General features: G+C 34.3%; 1 protein-coding gene across 1 annotated transcript in view; it reads right to left on the reverse strand.

Annotated features, from left to right (window-relative positions):
- The window catches only part of LOC130247967 (connector enhancer of kinase suppressor of ras 3-like), a 115,141-nt gene that overhangs the window by 42,223 nt on the left and 56,077 nt on the right, over positions 1–16,841 (reverse strand). The window contains exons 10-14 of the mRNA XM_056481483.1: positions 13,551–13,678; positions 9,739–9,926; positions 6,602–6,688; positions 4,481–4,760; positions 823–910 (exon numbers count right to left, since the gene is read on the reverse strand). Coding sequence (XP_056337458.1) covers positions 823–910; positions 4,481–4,760; positions 6,602–6,688; positions 9,739–9,926; positions 13,551–13,678 — 771 coding nt within the window. The remainder of the gene's footprint in view (positions 1–822; positions 911–4,480; positions 4,761–6,601; positions 6,689–9,738; positions 9,927–13,550; positions 13,679–16,841) is intronic.

Here is a 16,841-nt window from a genome sequence, read left to right on the forward strand (position 1 = left end):
TAAAGACTTTATGAGAGCTAAAGTGGCAGTGTGCCGATTTTATTTTGATCTTTTGCTACAAATTCAGTTGATTGGACATGATTTGAAAATGCATACACCTGTCAACATAAGGTCCCAGGGTTGACAGTGCATGTAACAAAGCACAAACCAAGCATGAAGACAAAGGAACTATTTGTAGACCTCCGAGACAGGATTGTCTTGAGGCACAAGGCTGGGGAAGGTTACAGAAAAATTTTTGCTGCTATGAAAGTTCCAATGAGCACAGTGGCCTCCATCATCTCTAAGTGGAAGATGTTTGGAACCACCAGGACTCTTCCTAGAGCTGGCTTAGAACTGTCTTCTGTGGAGAGAGGAGAACATTACTGTTTAGCAATCCACCAATCAGGCCTGTATGGTAGAGTGGCCAAACAGAAGCCACTTCCCACCTGCCCAGGTGTTACGTTTGGAGAAAACCAGGCACCGCTCATCACCAGGCTAATACCGTCCCTACAGTGAAGCATGGTGGTGGCAGCATCATGCTGGATGTTTTTCAGCAGCAGGAACTGGAAGACTAGTCAGGATAGAGAGAAAGATGAATGCAGCAATGTACAGAGACATCCTGAACGAAAAACTGCTTCAGAGTGCTCTTGACCTCAGACTGGGCGATGGTTGATCTTCCAGCAGGACAATGACCCAAAGCACACCGCCAAAATATCAATGGAGCGGCTTCACAATAACTTAGTGAATGTCCTTGAGTGACCCAGCCAGAGCCCAGACCCAAATCCTATTGAACATCTCAGGAGAGATCTGAAAATGGCTGTGCACCGTCGCTTCCCATCCAACCTGATAGAGCTTGAGAAGTACTGCAAAGCGGAATGGACAAAAGCCCAATTTCCCAAGTGCCAAGCGTGTGGCATCATATTCAAGAGGACTTCACAAAGTATTGAGCAAAGGCTGTGTTTACTTATGTACATGTGATTATTCAGGTTTTCATTGTTAATAAATTTGCAACAATTAAAAAAAAAATTCACATTGTCATTATGAGGTATTTTGTGTAGAATTTTGAAGAAATAAATGAGTTTAATCCATTTTGGAATAAGGCTGTAACATAAAAAATGTGGAAAATGTGAAGCGCTATGAATACTTTCTGAATGCACTGTATAGAGCTGTGTAGTACTGATCCTTAAATATCCCCAAATATACGTGGCCTTTAAGATTTGGTATTGAGAATGGCATTTATTCTGATATTCAATTTCTTATGATGCATTTGAGCATAAAAATTGTCATATAGTCTAACACAGATGTTATATAAAATGTTATATAAAATGAAAATATGTTCTCTTATGGTGAACAAACTTCACCATAAATATTTACAGTAAGATTTAACATTTAGTTTTTGTGCAGACCCATTGTTTTTTTTTAAATGAGAATTTATGTAAATCATCATATACACATATATTATCTGAGTTGATATCATCAAACATTTAAGAGTATTAGTAACTTAAACTTTTGACTATTGTGGTAAATGGTTTAAGTTGACTGAACTCAAATGAGAAAAGTTAGTCAACTTAAATTGTTTACTTCAATCAGTTTCCTCAAACCATTTGAGTAACTGTACAGTTGAAGTCAAATTGATTTGCCCTCCTGTGAATTTAGTTTTTCATTTTCCAATGTTTCCCAAACGATGATTAAAAGGACAAGGAGTTTTTCCACGTTATTTTCTATAATATATTTTTTTCTTCTGGAGAAAGTCTTATTGGTTTTATTTCGGCTAGAATAAAAGCAGTTTTTACATCTTAACACCATTTTAAGGTCAATATTATTAGCCCCCTAAGCAATAATTTTATTCGATTGTCTACAGAACAAACCAAATTAATTAAATAATCTAATTAACCTAGTTAAGCCTTTAAATGTCACTTTAAGCTGTATAGAAGTGTCTTGAAAAATACTAGTCAAATATTATTTACTGTCATCATGGCAAAGATAAAATAAATCAGTTATTAGAAATGCGTTATTAAATCTATTGTGATTAAAAATGCAATCTTCTTTCCATTAAACAGAAATTTGGGGCTAATAATTTAGAAGGGCTAATAATTCTGACTTCAACGGTAGTTGTTTGGACTAATTTGTTCTACTACCTGAACAAAAACATATTTTTTTTACATTTAAGATTCAATATATCATGAGAGTTAAGTTCGATTTCAGGTAGTCTTTTGTCTGGAGCAAATATATACATTAAAACGTGACTAACTAACAACATTGGCACACAAATCCAACACCAGAAGTCATGGCACAACAGGAATTTATAGGATTCTTTATTAATAGCATCTGACAAAATAAGCATCAAGTAGTATCCTATGTTTCTCAAAACTATGACTTGCTGTAGTGTTACAGTACAGTACAGTAGGTGGTTTAAGACAGTTTGGTTGCATCCGATACTGTTGAAATGATGGGCAAAGTTCACAACAAAAAAACATTTATATGATCAACGGTCAGTAAAATGCACACTGAAAGTGAAGTTAGTGACGCAAGCAAGAATTCAGACTGTATTATTATTGCCGACTTTGTTACACACCAAGTCTTCTGACTGCAGACACTTCACACTGTATAGCAAATTCATTCAGCTAGATTCTATGCCATTCAGAGAGGAATTAAAGGGATAGTTCATGCAAAAATGAAAATTCTGTCATCATTTACTCTCCTTCAAGTGTTTCCAAACCTGTTTGAACATATTGTGAAGAAAGCTGGAAACATGTAACCGTTGACTTCCATAGTATTTTTTTCTTACTCTGGAAATGCAGGGTTCCACACAATTCTGCCATGTTGTCCCAACACTAATTGATTAAGTTAACTTAACTGTTTTTATAAATTTAAGTGGATTGAACATAAAATAATGAAGTTGTCCCAATTGAAATTGTGTTGATTCAGCTCATTTTAAATAAGTATTTTGAACAAAAATAGCAAAAATATTTTTTGAGTGTGTGTGTTTAACTCATAAAGATTTGGAAACACTTAGGAGAGAGAAAATAGTGTGCAAATTATTATTTTTGGGTAAACTGTCCCTTTAAGAATTGTTTTCAGTTTTTCAATTTGAGGTAGCTAACAGGATTAGAATATAAATGAACTGATTTTTTTTTAAAATTGGAATATAAATTTAAGGAAATTTATATAATAATCTTTCATTGGCAAACTTTAAAAGGACCACTCACATTTTGTTACACTGAACTCAATTTCAACTTCCTATCATTACGATTTAAACTCCAATTCCAACTTCATGTGGGTGGTACATAACGGATTTTAATTCACAAATTTTTTTCAACCCTGAATCTTACAGTTCGAAAGAAAGAGGTTTATTGCTATATATATATATATATATATATATATATATATATATATATATATATATATATATATATATATATATATATATTAGGGTTGTCACAATACTGAAATTTTAAAAACGTCCATTTCCTGCTATTATTGGAGCGCTACTGAGCACGTTCTTAAATTTTAAAGCTGTGAAGATCAGTTGATTCATCAGCGGATCGCTCGTATGTCAGCTTATAGACAAACCAGCTGATCGATGTGGCTTTAAAATGCTCCAGTGTCCCTGTATCTGTGGTTACACTCAGTAAATAGCGGTGAGTTTGGTGAACTGATGACCCTCACGGCCAATCACAGTAATTTCTGTTGAGCACGTGAACACAATGGCAAATCAGTGCTGTTTAAAAATGTGCTCAACAACACTCAAATGTTAGTGAAAAAAGGACGTTTTTAAAACTTCAGTATTGTGACAACCCATATATATATATATATATATATATATATATATATGTGTGTGTGTGTGTGTGTGTGTGTGTGTGTGTGTGTGTATACACACGCTGTCAAACTATTTTTAAGTTTTAAACTAATGCTGTCAAACGAGTCACTTTTAATCGCATCCAAATATATTTTTGTCTTGTGTGTATATTTGGTGTATACAAGTATAAGCATGACTATTGTATGAAAAAAATGCGTGTATGTATGCATATATATATATATATATATATATATATATATATATATATATATATACACACATACACACACACAAACTTTCATCTTGGATGTGATTAATAGTGATTAATTATTTGACAACACTAGTGTGTGTGTAAGTGTGTGTGTGTGTGTGTGTGTGTGTATATATACAATGAAATCAATTTTACTTACGTAAAACATGTTTAAAAAAGAATGTTAATGCAAGTGAAAACTATGTCGGACCACTACTATCTATAAATGTACAATATACACACAAATTCAATAACTTATGGATAACACACTTTCAGGTGAAAGTGGCAATCCTTTAAAAGACCTGATTAATTAGAGTTTTTCAGTAGTGTCTTTAATGCTGACGAGAGTAGCAGACGTTTCAGCGAGGAGCGTCTTTAACACTGCTCAAACCCAATCCAGATAACACTGTGAACATCAGCAGCCGGCCGGCGCGGGGCTTCAGTGTGTGAGCAGCTTGAGTCGGGCGATCCAGCTGCTGAAGAGTGAGGGTTCAGATGGGGGTCTCTTGGATGATTTGGAGGCAGGTTTGCGAGCAACGGCCTCCTGGTAGGGGATGGTGGCGCTGTTGTGCAGGTCGGCGTTGATGAAGCACTGGCTACCGCGGATGTGGTCCACCCCTCGCACCAGCTGCCGCTCTCCTGCCGGCCGGTAGGGGAGGGGGTAACATGGGGACTCCTCCGAGATGGTGGGGATCTGCTCGTTACTCAGATACCTGTGCAACAGCTCATCACCTGCAGATGGACAAGAAACAACTTACTGTATGAATATGGAAACACTTTATAATGAGAGATGTGACAACATAACTGAACACATTGAAGTATGAGCTCAAATATGATTGACTGATGACCAAACAAGTCATTTTTCTTTTAAAGTTGGCCGTTTCTTTAGCTTTCTTGATTTTATTTATATATTTGTTTGTTTATAATTCTGCAGAAAGGCGGCAGGGTGGCTCAGTGGTTAGCACTGAGAAGGTCGCTGGTTTGAGTCCCAGCTGGGCCAGTTGGCATTTCTATGTGGAGTTTGCATGTTCTCCCCGTGTTGGTGTGGGTTTCCTCCGAACTTTCCTCACTAAATTGACCGTAGTGTATGAGTGTGTATGTGTGTGTGAATGAGGGTGTATGGGTGTTTCCCAGTACTGGGTTGCGGTTGGAAGGGCATCCGCTGCGTAAACATATGCTGGAATAGTTGGTAGTTCATTCTGCTGTGGCGACCCCTAATAAATATGGGACTAAGCCAACGGGAAATGAATGAATGAATGAATTCTGTAGAAAAAGTAAATATCTTCAGTATACTTTTCATTGCAGTTGACTACTAACAATGTATAACAGTGGACATTTTGTACATTAAAATCCTTTTCAAATCTTTCTAAAATACATATCAGACATAATTATTATTATCAGAAGGATCTGACAGACAGGTTTCATTTTTAATACTTTATTCAAAGAAAAAACTATGGTTTTAAATGCCGCCTAGTGGCGATTTTCCGAATCGCACCTAAACAAATAAAAAAATAAAAATAAAAATCACTTCACATTTTACAAAGCCAAAGGAAATTCATTCATTCATTTATTTTCCTTCAGCTTAGTCCCTTTAATCTTTAGGGGTCGCTAGTGGTGTAACAAATCACAAATCTCACGGTTCGGATTACACTATGTGTTCATATATGTTCATTTATTTATTTATTTTATATAATTGCAGACGTTACAGTAGGCTTTTCGCATCATTGATCTGCAGTTATAATCAAATCATGTTCATAAAAAGGTTAGTAATGAACATTTATACACAAGTATTTATGTATGTAAAGCATCTGTTTTGTGAGAAGTGCTTCTCATATGATATGTTAACAACTTGTACAGCCAAAGAGGGACAGTCACAATTTTGTATTTGATTTACATACAGCAAGAGTTAACTTTTATTTTGCCTACATTAACATATGCAAGCATAATTGATTTTCCTAATCATTGCTGGTGTCATTTTCATTAAAAAATATATATTTTTCATAAATATGCAGCAACGTAAGAGTCCTAAAAAAACACAGATTCACCTCTACAAAAATTTTACATTAAGAACTGATTTCAGATTTGCAGTTCCATCCCGTTTACCATTGTTTAATATATTTTTTAAAATCTAAATCCAGTCATTTATTTTAGCTTGAAAATAACTTTTTCTTTTTTTGACAACAGAAATCACAAATGTTGCTAGCATTGAATCTGTGCTACGTATCATGTGTAAAGCACAATGTAATATGTTTGGTCAGCCCTTAACCTGCCTGTGCTGTTAAAAAAATTTACATTTATGTTTATAGCCAAAAGCATCTTTTCCAGAACAAGCAATAAAGTCATGATTGAACATGAAAACTAGCTTGTAATAGCTAGCGTTCTTTAGAAGCAACATAAAAACAACTCTTCAAGTCTGTAAAAACCTTCCAAATATTTACTGAATGTCTGACCCGAATGAACTGCGCCTCTACAGCCCTGGAGCGATTCTGTTTTCTGACCTTTGTCTTTTTCCGTCCGTGTAATTGTTCTCGTCAAATGTTTACGTTGACAAACGGAGATTTACACACTCTTACCTTTTCTACCAAGAGCCCAGGGTCTGGATGGAGAGTCCGACGTGCCCAGGCAAGTGTCTACCGGCATGGACACAGGACGAGGCTTTCCTAAAACACCAGCACAAAAAGAAAGAGTCAGTCTAATTGAGTCCTTGCATGATCCCTGCTGGCTGACGTTCGTTTGAAGACTTCGAATGAAAAGGAAGCTTTTGTTCGTATTGTGCATGAATGCCACAATTAAATGAGTTCTGACAGCTTAAGACTTTAACTGAACCACGTGTAATGATAGTAATTTAATTTTTGGAAGCAACTGACTTCATTTGGAGATTGAATGAAAGTTGAGTGAGTGAGTCGTGATGATTCAGTTCGTTCATTCACTGGAGGATTTCTCAGATTGATTCAAACTCTTGATTTTGTGAACTCTTTATTAATAAAACTGGCTCACAATTCATGAAATAATATAATTTGAACTTATAAATTTTGACTTGGACTAAACTTGTTATCCTGTATTTTTTGTTCTGCATGCAGCAACTAGCAGTTTATTTAAAACATGTCTTGTCAGTATTGTATATGTAGTTTACATCTGTATTGTGGTTTGCTTCAAGTTGATAATACTTTAATATAGGTAATGACTGATTTTGAGGGTCATTTTGATCCATTTAAAAGACTCACCATAGTCTTTTATATTCACCATAGGATTCGTCGGACTTGTTCAATCTGGTAACTTATGATTTTGTAAGTCTTTAAAAAAAACATTTAGTGAGGAATTCATCAGGTTGATTGAAATCTTCAACTTATGTGTCTTTTTTAACCATATACTCAATAAAAGACTCATCATTCATATCGGTAACTCATGTTTTATGAGTGTTTTTGAGCAATTAAAAAAATATGCTCACTAAACTGATTCAAACCGGTAACTCATGATTTTTTAAAGTCTTTTTTTAACCATTTTACAAAGCCCAGAAGTCACTCAACCTGTCAGACCATTTCAGATCAGTAAAGCATGCTTGTGTGAGCCTTTATGTACAATAAAGACTCAATCAATCAGTTAGCATAGGATTTGTCAAATTGTTTCAAATTGGTAACATGTGATTTTGTGATTCTTTTTAAATCATTAAAAAATATACTCCATAAAAGATTCATCAGACTGATTCAAATCAGTAACTTATGTTTTTGTGAGTCTTTTTGAATTATTTCAAAAGGCTCAGAAAATTACTCAATGAACTAGTCAGACTGATTCATATCAGTAAAGCATAAAGAATGTGTGTGCGCGCGTGTGTGTGTGTGTGTGTGTGTGTTTTACTACAGACTTAACAAATCATTCAGCGTGGGATTTGTCAAACTGATTCAAATAGGTAACTCATGATTTTGTGAGTCTTTTTGAATTTTGGAAAATTCACTCATTGTGCAGTTCTTCAGACTCTTTCAAACCAGTAACTTTTCAAATTGGTAACTCGTAATTTTGTCAGTCTTTTCAAACCCTTAAAAATATACTTAATGAAGTATTCATCAGACTGATTCAAATCGGCAACTCATGATTTTTTCTTTTTCAAAAATTATTCAGTGAGAAATTCACAGTCAGTCTATCTGAAATCTGTAACTTACAATTTTGTGAGTCTTTTTGAGCCATTAAAATATTTACTCAATAAAAGATTCATCAGACTAATTCAAATCGGTATCTTATGATTTTGTGAATCTTTTTGAATAATTGAAAAAGACTCAGCAATTCAGTCAGTGTGCAGTTCTTCAGACTGATTCAAACAAATAACTTAGATTTTTGTGAGTTTGTTTGAACCATTGAAAAATACATTCACTATGAGACTCATCAGATTGATTCAAACCAGTAAAACATGATTTTGTGAATCTTTTTGAACCATTTTAAAAGGCCCAGAAAATCACTCATTGAGGGACCTGTCAGACCAGTAAAGCATGGATTGAGTCCTTTTAAAAAAAACAACATACACAGTCAATGAGGAATTCATCAGGCTAACTGAAATCTTCAACTTATGATTTTGTTTGAACAATTAAAATATGTACTCAACAAAAGATTCATCAGACCGATTCAAATCAGTAACTCATAATTTTGTGAATCTTTTAGAACTATTAAAATATGTACTCAATAAAAGATTCATCAGACCGATTCCAATCAGTAACTTAATTTTATGAATCTTTTTGAACCATTAAAATATGTACTCAATAAAAGATTCATCAGACTGATCCAAATCAGTAACTCATTTTTTTCTGAATTTTTTTGAATCATTGAAAAAGACTCACTTCGTGTGTAGTTTTTCAGACTGATTCAAACCAGTAACTTAGGGTATTTTGAGTTGTTTTGAACTGTTAAAAATATATAATTGATAAAGGACTCATCTGACTGATTAACATTGGTAACTCATGATTTTGTAAATCTTTTTGAACTATTAAAAAAGACTCAGCAATTCAGTCATGTGAGTCTCATGTGAAAAATATACTAAATAAAACATTTATTAGACTGATTCAAATCAGTAACTTATGATTTTGTGAATCTTTTTGAATAATTTAAAAAGACTCAGTGATTTAGTCAGTGTGCAGTTCTTCAGACTGATTCCAACCAGTAACTCAGGATTTGAACCATTAAACATATATAGGCTACTTGATTAAAGATTCATCAGACTGATTAACAGCAGTAACTCATGATTTTGTGAGTCTTTTTAAATCATTGAAAAATACGCAGAAATTCACTCATTGTGCAGTTCTTTAGAATAATTCAAACTGGTAATTCATTATTTTTAATGGTGTGTTTGAACCATTAATAATACACTGAATTAAAGATTAATCAGATTAATTCAAATCTGTAAATTGGGATTTTGAATCCTTGAAAAAGACTCATTCAGTGACCAGTTCTTTAGACTGATTCAAACTGGTAACACATGATTTTGTGAGTCTTTTTAAACTATTTCAAAAGGCCTAGAAAATCACTCAATGAGAAACCTGTTTGACCAGTTCAGACCAGTAAAGCATGAATCATGAGTCCTTTTTGACCCAACAAATCATTCTGTGTAGGATTTCTCAGACTGATTCAAACAGGTCTCATGATCTCCTTGTCTTTTTAGGCTTTTTGTCTTTTTAGGCTACTTTGGTTTATGTGCAAAAACAGAAAGTGTTGAACAGGTACTGACCTCTTGATGGGGTTCGCTGTCTCATTCGTGCTTGTGGGACGGCGGCTTCAGCTGGCTGTAGAGTAGGTTTATTGTTGTAGTCACTGATATTTGAGCGCCGTCTATTAGCTAAATCCAGAGATGAGTTTGGAGACTCTGAACCCTTCGGTCTCATCTTCACTCCTGCATATTCACTCTTTTCTGCATCTCTACAGACAGAGAGAAATACAGTGTTATTACTTTTTGTCAGACCAAGAAAGTTTTTTAAAAAGTGTTTGGCAAAAAATTTAAATAAAATAAAAAAGCGGTGCATGAAGTACAGTATATTGGGTCTAAAATTACATAAAATTAAATAAAACTGTGGAGCACGAAGGATAAAATAAAATTAAATAAAACAAAACAGTGGAGCATGAAGTATATAATAAAAAATAATATTAGTGATTAGGCATGGGCCGGTATAAGATTATGACGGTATGATAACCTTGGATAAAAATATCATGATTTCACGGTATCAAGGTATTGTGAATACTGCTCTAAAATTATTCTTTATAAATGTCTGAGTAAAAAACAAAAACTTTTTTCCCCTTTGAAAATAATTTATTTGATTTTTTGAAAGACTTATAATATTTTGGAGCAGTAAACATGTCAGGCTAAATAATTCAAATGAACTATTGACTTCTGCTGTCTTCATTAGTTTCAAAAACACAGATTTCTTTACAATTTAAAACGGCATCTTTGGATATTTTTTCTGCTGAAGATACTGTTGTACTAAAAAAAAAATGTCTATAAAAAAATCATACATATACCTTAGGAACGGTATTACAGAAAATTTTGGCGGTTTTAAATCCTTGACTTTTCCAAACCGCAGTATTCCTTGAAAACGGTTATCGTCCCATGTCTATTAGGGATGCACCGATATGGATCTTTTGGCCGATATGGATAACTGATAACTTTGGATTTGGAGACGGATAACTGATATGCCGGCAGCTAGCTCTCTGTAACTCTCACATGGTCACCTACTGAAGCTAAGCAGGGCTGCGCCTGGTCAGTACCTGAATGGGAGATCACATGGGAAAGCTAGGTTGTTGCCGGAAGTGGTGTTAGTGAGGCCAGCAGGGGGCGCCCAACCTGCGGTCAGTGTGGGTCCTAATGCCCCAGTATAGTGATGCTGCTCAGTGAGCGCTGTCTTTCGGATGAGACATTAAATGACTCTCTGTGGTCATTAAAAATCCCAGGATGTAGGGGTTTAACCCTGGCATCCTGGCCAAATCTGCCCACTGGCCTCTGTCCATCATGGCCTCCTAATCATCTCCATATCATAATTGGCTTAATCACTCTGTCTCCTCTCCACCAATCAGCTGGTGTGCGGTCTGGTGCAAAATGGCTGCCGTTGCGTCATTCAGGTGGATGCTGCCTACTGGTGGTGGATGAGGAGATTTCCCCCAATGTGTAAAGCGCTTTGAGTGCCCAGAAAAGCGCTATATAAATGTAAGGAATTATTACTATTATTATTATTATTATTATTATATACATTAGTCAATAAATATAAATATTTAAAAACTGATTTTATTTTAAAAACTTTATAAAAGTTTGATCTGCTCTTATGAACTGAATAGCATACTCAAAGTTAAACAAGCAATAATTGCCAAATTTCAAGGTGATTATATAGAGCTATAGTCACGATTTCATATAAATTAGCATGTCAAAAATAAATTATTGCCTTTTCTTCGCATAGCAAATTAACATGCAACTTGACTGTTGTCTAAACATAATAGGTTAAATAACAAAATAGGATTTGATTAACAAACAAGTATAATAAATTAATTTTAAAATAAAATGAAAATGAAAGAACTGAAACCAGCTCAAATGTTATTGAATAAAACGTCTAATGTGCATATGTATAAATATATATTGTCCAAAAAAAGCATTTTGAGAGATGTTTTGACAGTTCAGAGATATCGTACAAGTGAAAAGCTAAATAGAGATTGTATGATTTACTTCAGAAAATGCAGCATAAATTCATCCCATTTGGCGTTTTAGATTCTTTTGAACACATGTAGGTGCTGCTTGTCAATCAGACAACGCTTCTATATTCGTTCTTGCTGACAATTGTGGGAAAAATGATCGATGAAAGGTTTATGATAAACCGATGTGAGTTTGAGACTTTAACTGCAGGCGCTGTGTGATGCTCGTGCATACAAAGCGGAGTCAGAGTTCTCCTCAAAGGTCCGATTTTGAACACCTGAGCATTGAGCACAGATGACTTTATGACAAACCCAGTGCATAATATAAGGACAGAATGTGGCAGATGGTTGAGAACCTATGCTGGATTCAGTGACTGGCGCACCTCCCCCTATGCTGCTGTGAAGGTTCTGATGGCTCATTAGTAACTATGTGTGTGCATGGTATTAGCCATCACGTGCACTCGTTATAATCATTATAAATATGCCGATCAAACTAAATACAATCTTACATCAATGGCATAAATGGCAATTACATGGTAATTACTCATGGCATGCAACGCGTTGATAATAACAGTTAATCATATTGGATTACAAACAACCAAACGAGTTGTTTAGCACATGTGCATCGCTGCTATTATGTTACACATGTAATATTTTTCCGGAGGTGATTTAAACCAAAATACACAATGACACTCTATAAAACATATCTACAATGATAAGGATCATGGTTACTTACTGAGTCATTAACGTATAGCAATACCACACAAAGAAAGGACGGACTTTGCAGGAATAAACAATGTGAGGAAAGTTCCATTATAGTAAACTGGACAAACCTAAGTAAGTTCGACCCACATATGCACAAGGCAGGCAGTTCTGTACAATTACATATCATATCGGCTTGAAGATATCGGCCAAATTTTATCAGATTGATAACATGACATTAAAAATAGAATTTATCGGCTGATAACGATGTGGCCGCATCGTGCATCCCAAAATAAAATAAAATAAAATAAAATAAAACTGTCGCGAATGAAGTATAAAATAAAATAAAACTGGAGAATGATGTATAAAATAAAATAAAAACAAAAAAATAAAAAAATAAAAAAAATTAAAAAATAAATAAAATAAAATAAAATAAAATAAAAATAAAACTGGAGAATGAAGTATAAAATAAAATAAAATAAAATAAAATAAAATAAAAATAAAACTGGAGAATGAAGTATAAAATAAAATAAAATAAAACTGGAGAATAAAGTATAAAATAAAATAAAATAAAATAAAACTGGAGAATAAAGTATAAAATAAAATAAAATAAAATAAAATAAAATAAAATAAAATAAAATAAAATAAAATAAAATAAAATAAAATTAAATAAAATAAACCTGTGGAGCATTAGGTATAATAAAATTGTATGTCAAATATAAAAAATAAAAATGTAATTATGTCAAATAAAATAAAATAAAATGATGGAGGATAAAATTAAGTGAAATTAAATGGTGGAGCATAAAATAAAATGAAATGGTGGAGATTGAAATATAAAATAAAATAGAGCTTGAAAAAATATTAAATCAATGTTTAACTCAATGTAGCTTTTCTATAAAATATAAGCAGGATTTTTGCACTCTATTAACAAATAACGAATATCATGTGTTTATGCTTTTAATAACACACATATAGAAAATGTCTTTCAAATGCAGTGTTATTTTAAAGGCTGCACATTCAATGTATGCAAACGCAAAGACTGATGGATTAGGTCTATGATGTAGTGCGTATAATGTCTTAAAAGCCAGCATTATATTTTGTAAAATAGCCACAAAGCAATTAATTTAATATGATGGTGATACGTTATCAGAGAAACAGATCACTGACCGTGGGCTGTAGGGCACTGAAGGGGGGGGAGGAATATACAGATCCAAAATGGCAGGTTTCTCCGGCCGCCTGATGGACATTTGCACAGGATTTCTGGATGACTGGGTGGCAGGCACATATGATGGGCTCTGAAACAAACACAGTTATTAATCCTTCGTTTCACCCCATTTAACCCATATTTACACATGATAGCTGCAAAGAAACCCTTGCTAAATTACACCTTTCACAATCTATTCAATGAGATTAATCGGATCACAGAGCTTATCATTTGAATCCACAGACCTTTGATCTCGACATTAAATTAGTACAATAAGACACTTTGTTGTTTTTTTTTTACTCAATCTCAAGCTCCTGCTTTGTTTTTGTAAGACGTGCAAGGTTTTGTTGAAAGTAGACTTTCTTTAGGCCTTTAATCATATACTTTGCCAGGGCAGGAATGGATTTAGATCCAGATTATTCCAAAAGTACTGTTCTCTTTTTGTACAAAAAGCATTTTTACACCGTAAGTTCCTCTTTGGATTATGTCAATTGCATAAACAGATATTCAGAAGAACAGTTGTTGGCAAACACGGCTCTCATTCATTGGACTGCATTATGTTAACTAGAATTTTCAAAAATACATAGGAGTCAAATTAGTGGATTTTTATTTTATGCTAATCAATCATTAGCACATTAAGCAAAGATCATTTCCTATGAAGACATTTCCTTCTGTAAATAAATCAAACTTTATTTTTTATATGTCTTTTACTAATCGAACGTCAAATTAAATGACTGCTACTCTATCAGTGGTGGACAGACTACTGAAAAATCATACTTAAGTAAAAGTACCATTACTTGTCTAAAAATGTAGTGTAAGTCGAGTAAAAGTATCTGTCGTAAATATTACTCAAAGTATGAGTAAAAAGTAGACCTAGAGTAGTGAGTAGTGAGTATTATGCTGTAACAAGCTGATGCATTTACATGTAATTTGTGGATGTGTGTAAACGTAACATTCTGTAGCGCATTTAGTTATTGCTCAGCAGGCACACAACATCATAAGACATTAATATTGGGTTAGATTTAGGTCGTGATGTCAGGTGACCAAATTTCAATGTCTATCCAGCGTCTAAGGACAATTCTATTTTGATGTCCAATAGCGACGTCAAATGATATTGATATTTGGTTGATTTTAGGTTGTGTTAGAAATGGACTAAAATCCAACGTCGATCCAACATCTTAAACCAATATCATATTGACGTCAAATACTGACATTTATTCATCAAGTATGATAACCACAATTCAACGTCTGATAGAGGTCATATTGGTAACATTCTCACAACGTCAAGTTGTAACATCATTAGACGTTGATATTTGGTTGATTTTAGGTTGGCCACTGGCCACTGACAATGGCCTGATGTTGAGTTCTGACGTCCACCCAATTTTCGTTTCCAAACAAACTGCAATGTCCCCATGACGTTGAGTGTCCAACGTCAATCTGATGTCTTGTTGACGTCTTGTGCCTGCTGGGTGTTTAAGGCCATTTCAGTTATCATACAGTAAACATCCATCTTCCAAACAGTTTGCTGCAATTATACAATAAATCGCCCATGTCTTGAGGTAGTTCATTATGATGCGATTTGATTGGACAGGAATCACAGGACTGATTTTTCTAATCCCCATAGACAGGAATAAATAATGACTGTAGGTTGAAGGAAAGTAGTGGAGTAAAAGTACAGATACAGTGCTAAAAATGTACTCAAGCGAAAGTAAAAGTACACATTTTTAAAACTACTTACTAAATGACAATTCTTAAGAAAAGCTATTCAATTACAGTAGTTTGAGTATTTGTAATGTGTTACTTTACAACACTGTACTTTATACATTGCCTAAGCATTCTATAGTCTGCCGAGTTGCCAAGTATGTAACTGGCCTACCCCCATCATTATGGCAGTATTGTCTGTGATGTGGTAGTGGAACCTCTGGCAATACGCTGTCTTACAATAACAATCAGCACTCACATGCTTCGATCGCCATCATCAAACAACAGCCCAAGCATCACAGCCAACATCAGTTTGGGTTGCTGTTTTTTAAAGTAACAGCAAACCTTGCTTTAATAAAGCAGGTTGATTTGAAGTATTGATAATACTTAAAAGTATAGTTAAATTCTTTATCATGAATGTTTACAATCACCATGAAAAGCGTGTTTCTTGAGCAGTGGTTTACAGTCTGACCTTCAAAAGAAGGAAAGGCGATGCTTTTGGTAGAGTCTAATATTAGCTCCAGCGTTTCTACAATCAATGGCAGTGTGACATTTAGACCGGTAGTTTAATCAGGTAAAAAACACACATCCTGACGTGAAGCCCTGCAATCCTCACTGCTGTTAATCAACATGAGTGTGTGACACCGACACACACTTTCAGAGGCAAGTCAACATGCGTGTGTGGAGGGGAAGAACTGTTTCATTGTTTTAGTCCAGCAACACCCATACAAATCCATCTACTCATGTTCAAACAATAAGAGTTCACAGAGTTTGTGTCACACAGAAACACTAATGTAGTAAAATGCCCCAGAAGTAGTGTGCAAATTATACATTGACGATTGGGGGGTCAACTTTTTCAGCAGTAGTTTGATAATACATGCTTCAGTGAATCAAATTTATGAATGTATTTAAATTACTTCTAATTTATCAATAAAACGTGTATGCTTTTAGTTTTTTGAGGGACATTTAGTGACTATTTTAGAGGTTCCTGTAGGTCAAACTATACAAATGATGTGTCAAATTGTTATTTTCTTTTAGGCTACATGCAGATATAAACACATATTTTACAAGACACGTGTTTTGTGAATACTTAAGATGTCTATTGGTGCTGTAGAACTGCCAGATTCAGACTGTTAAATGATATTTTTCCTTTTCGATTGAATGCAACACAGTTGTATGAACTGTTTTGAGGGATCAAATGTATATTTGTACTATCCATTTTTAATTATTAATATTTAAAAAGCCCCTATTATGCATTAAAAAGGGCCATATTTTGGGTTTGGGGGTCTCCAACAACAGGCTGATATGTATGCAAGGTCAAAAAAACCCTTTCATTGGTTCATAATATGCATTTATTTTTACCAAATTATCCCAACGACTCTCATATGAATCGTTCAGCAATTCATTTGTTCCCAAACCCCTCCTGCGCTGATTGGTACGATGACCCAGTCTGTTGCGATTGGTCGACTGCGTTCAGCGCAAGACAGAGAGAAATGCCCAGCACAGCTTATCAACAATTTTGAAGTAGTCAGAGTGTAGAGAGTACGTGTGAG

The sequence above is a fragment of the Danio aesculapii genome, chromosome 20 (genome assembly GCF_903798145.1).
Source record: "Danio aesculapii chromosome 20, fDanAes4.1, whole genome shotgun sequence".
In the NCBI taxonomy this organism is placed as follows: domain Eukaryota; kingdom Metazoa; phylum Chordata; class Actinopteri; order Cypriniformes; family Danionidae; genus Danio; species Danio aesculapii.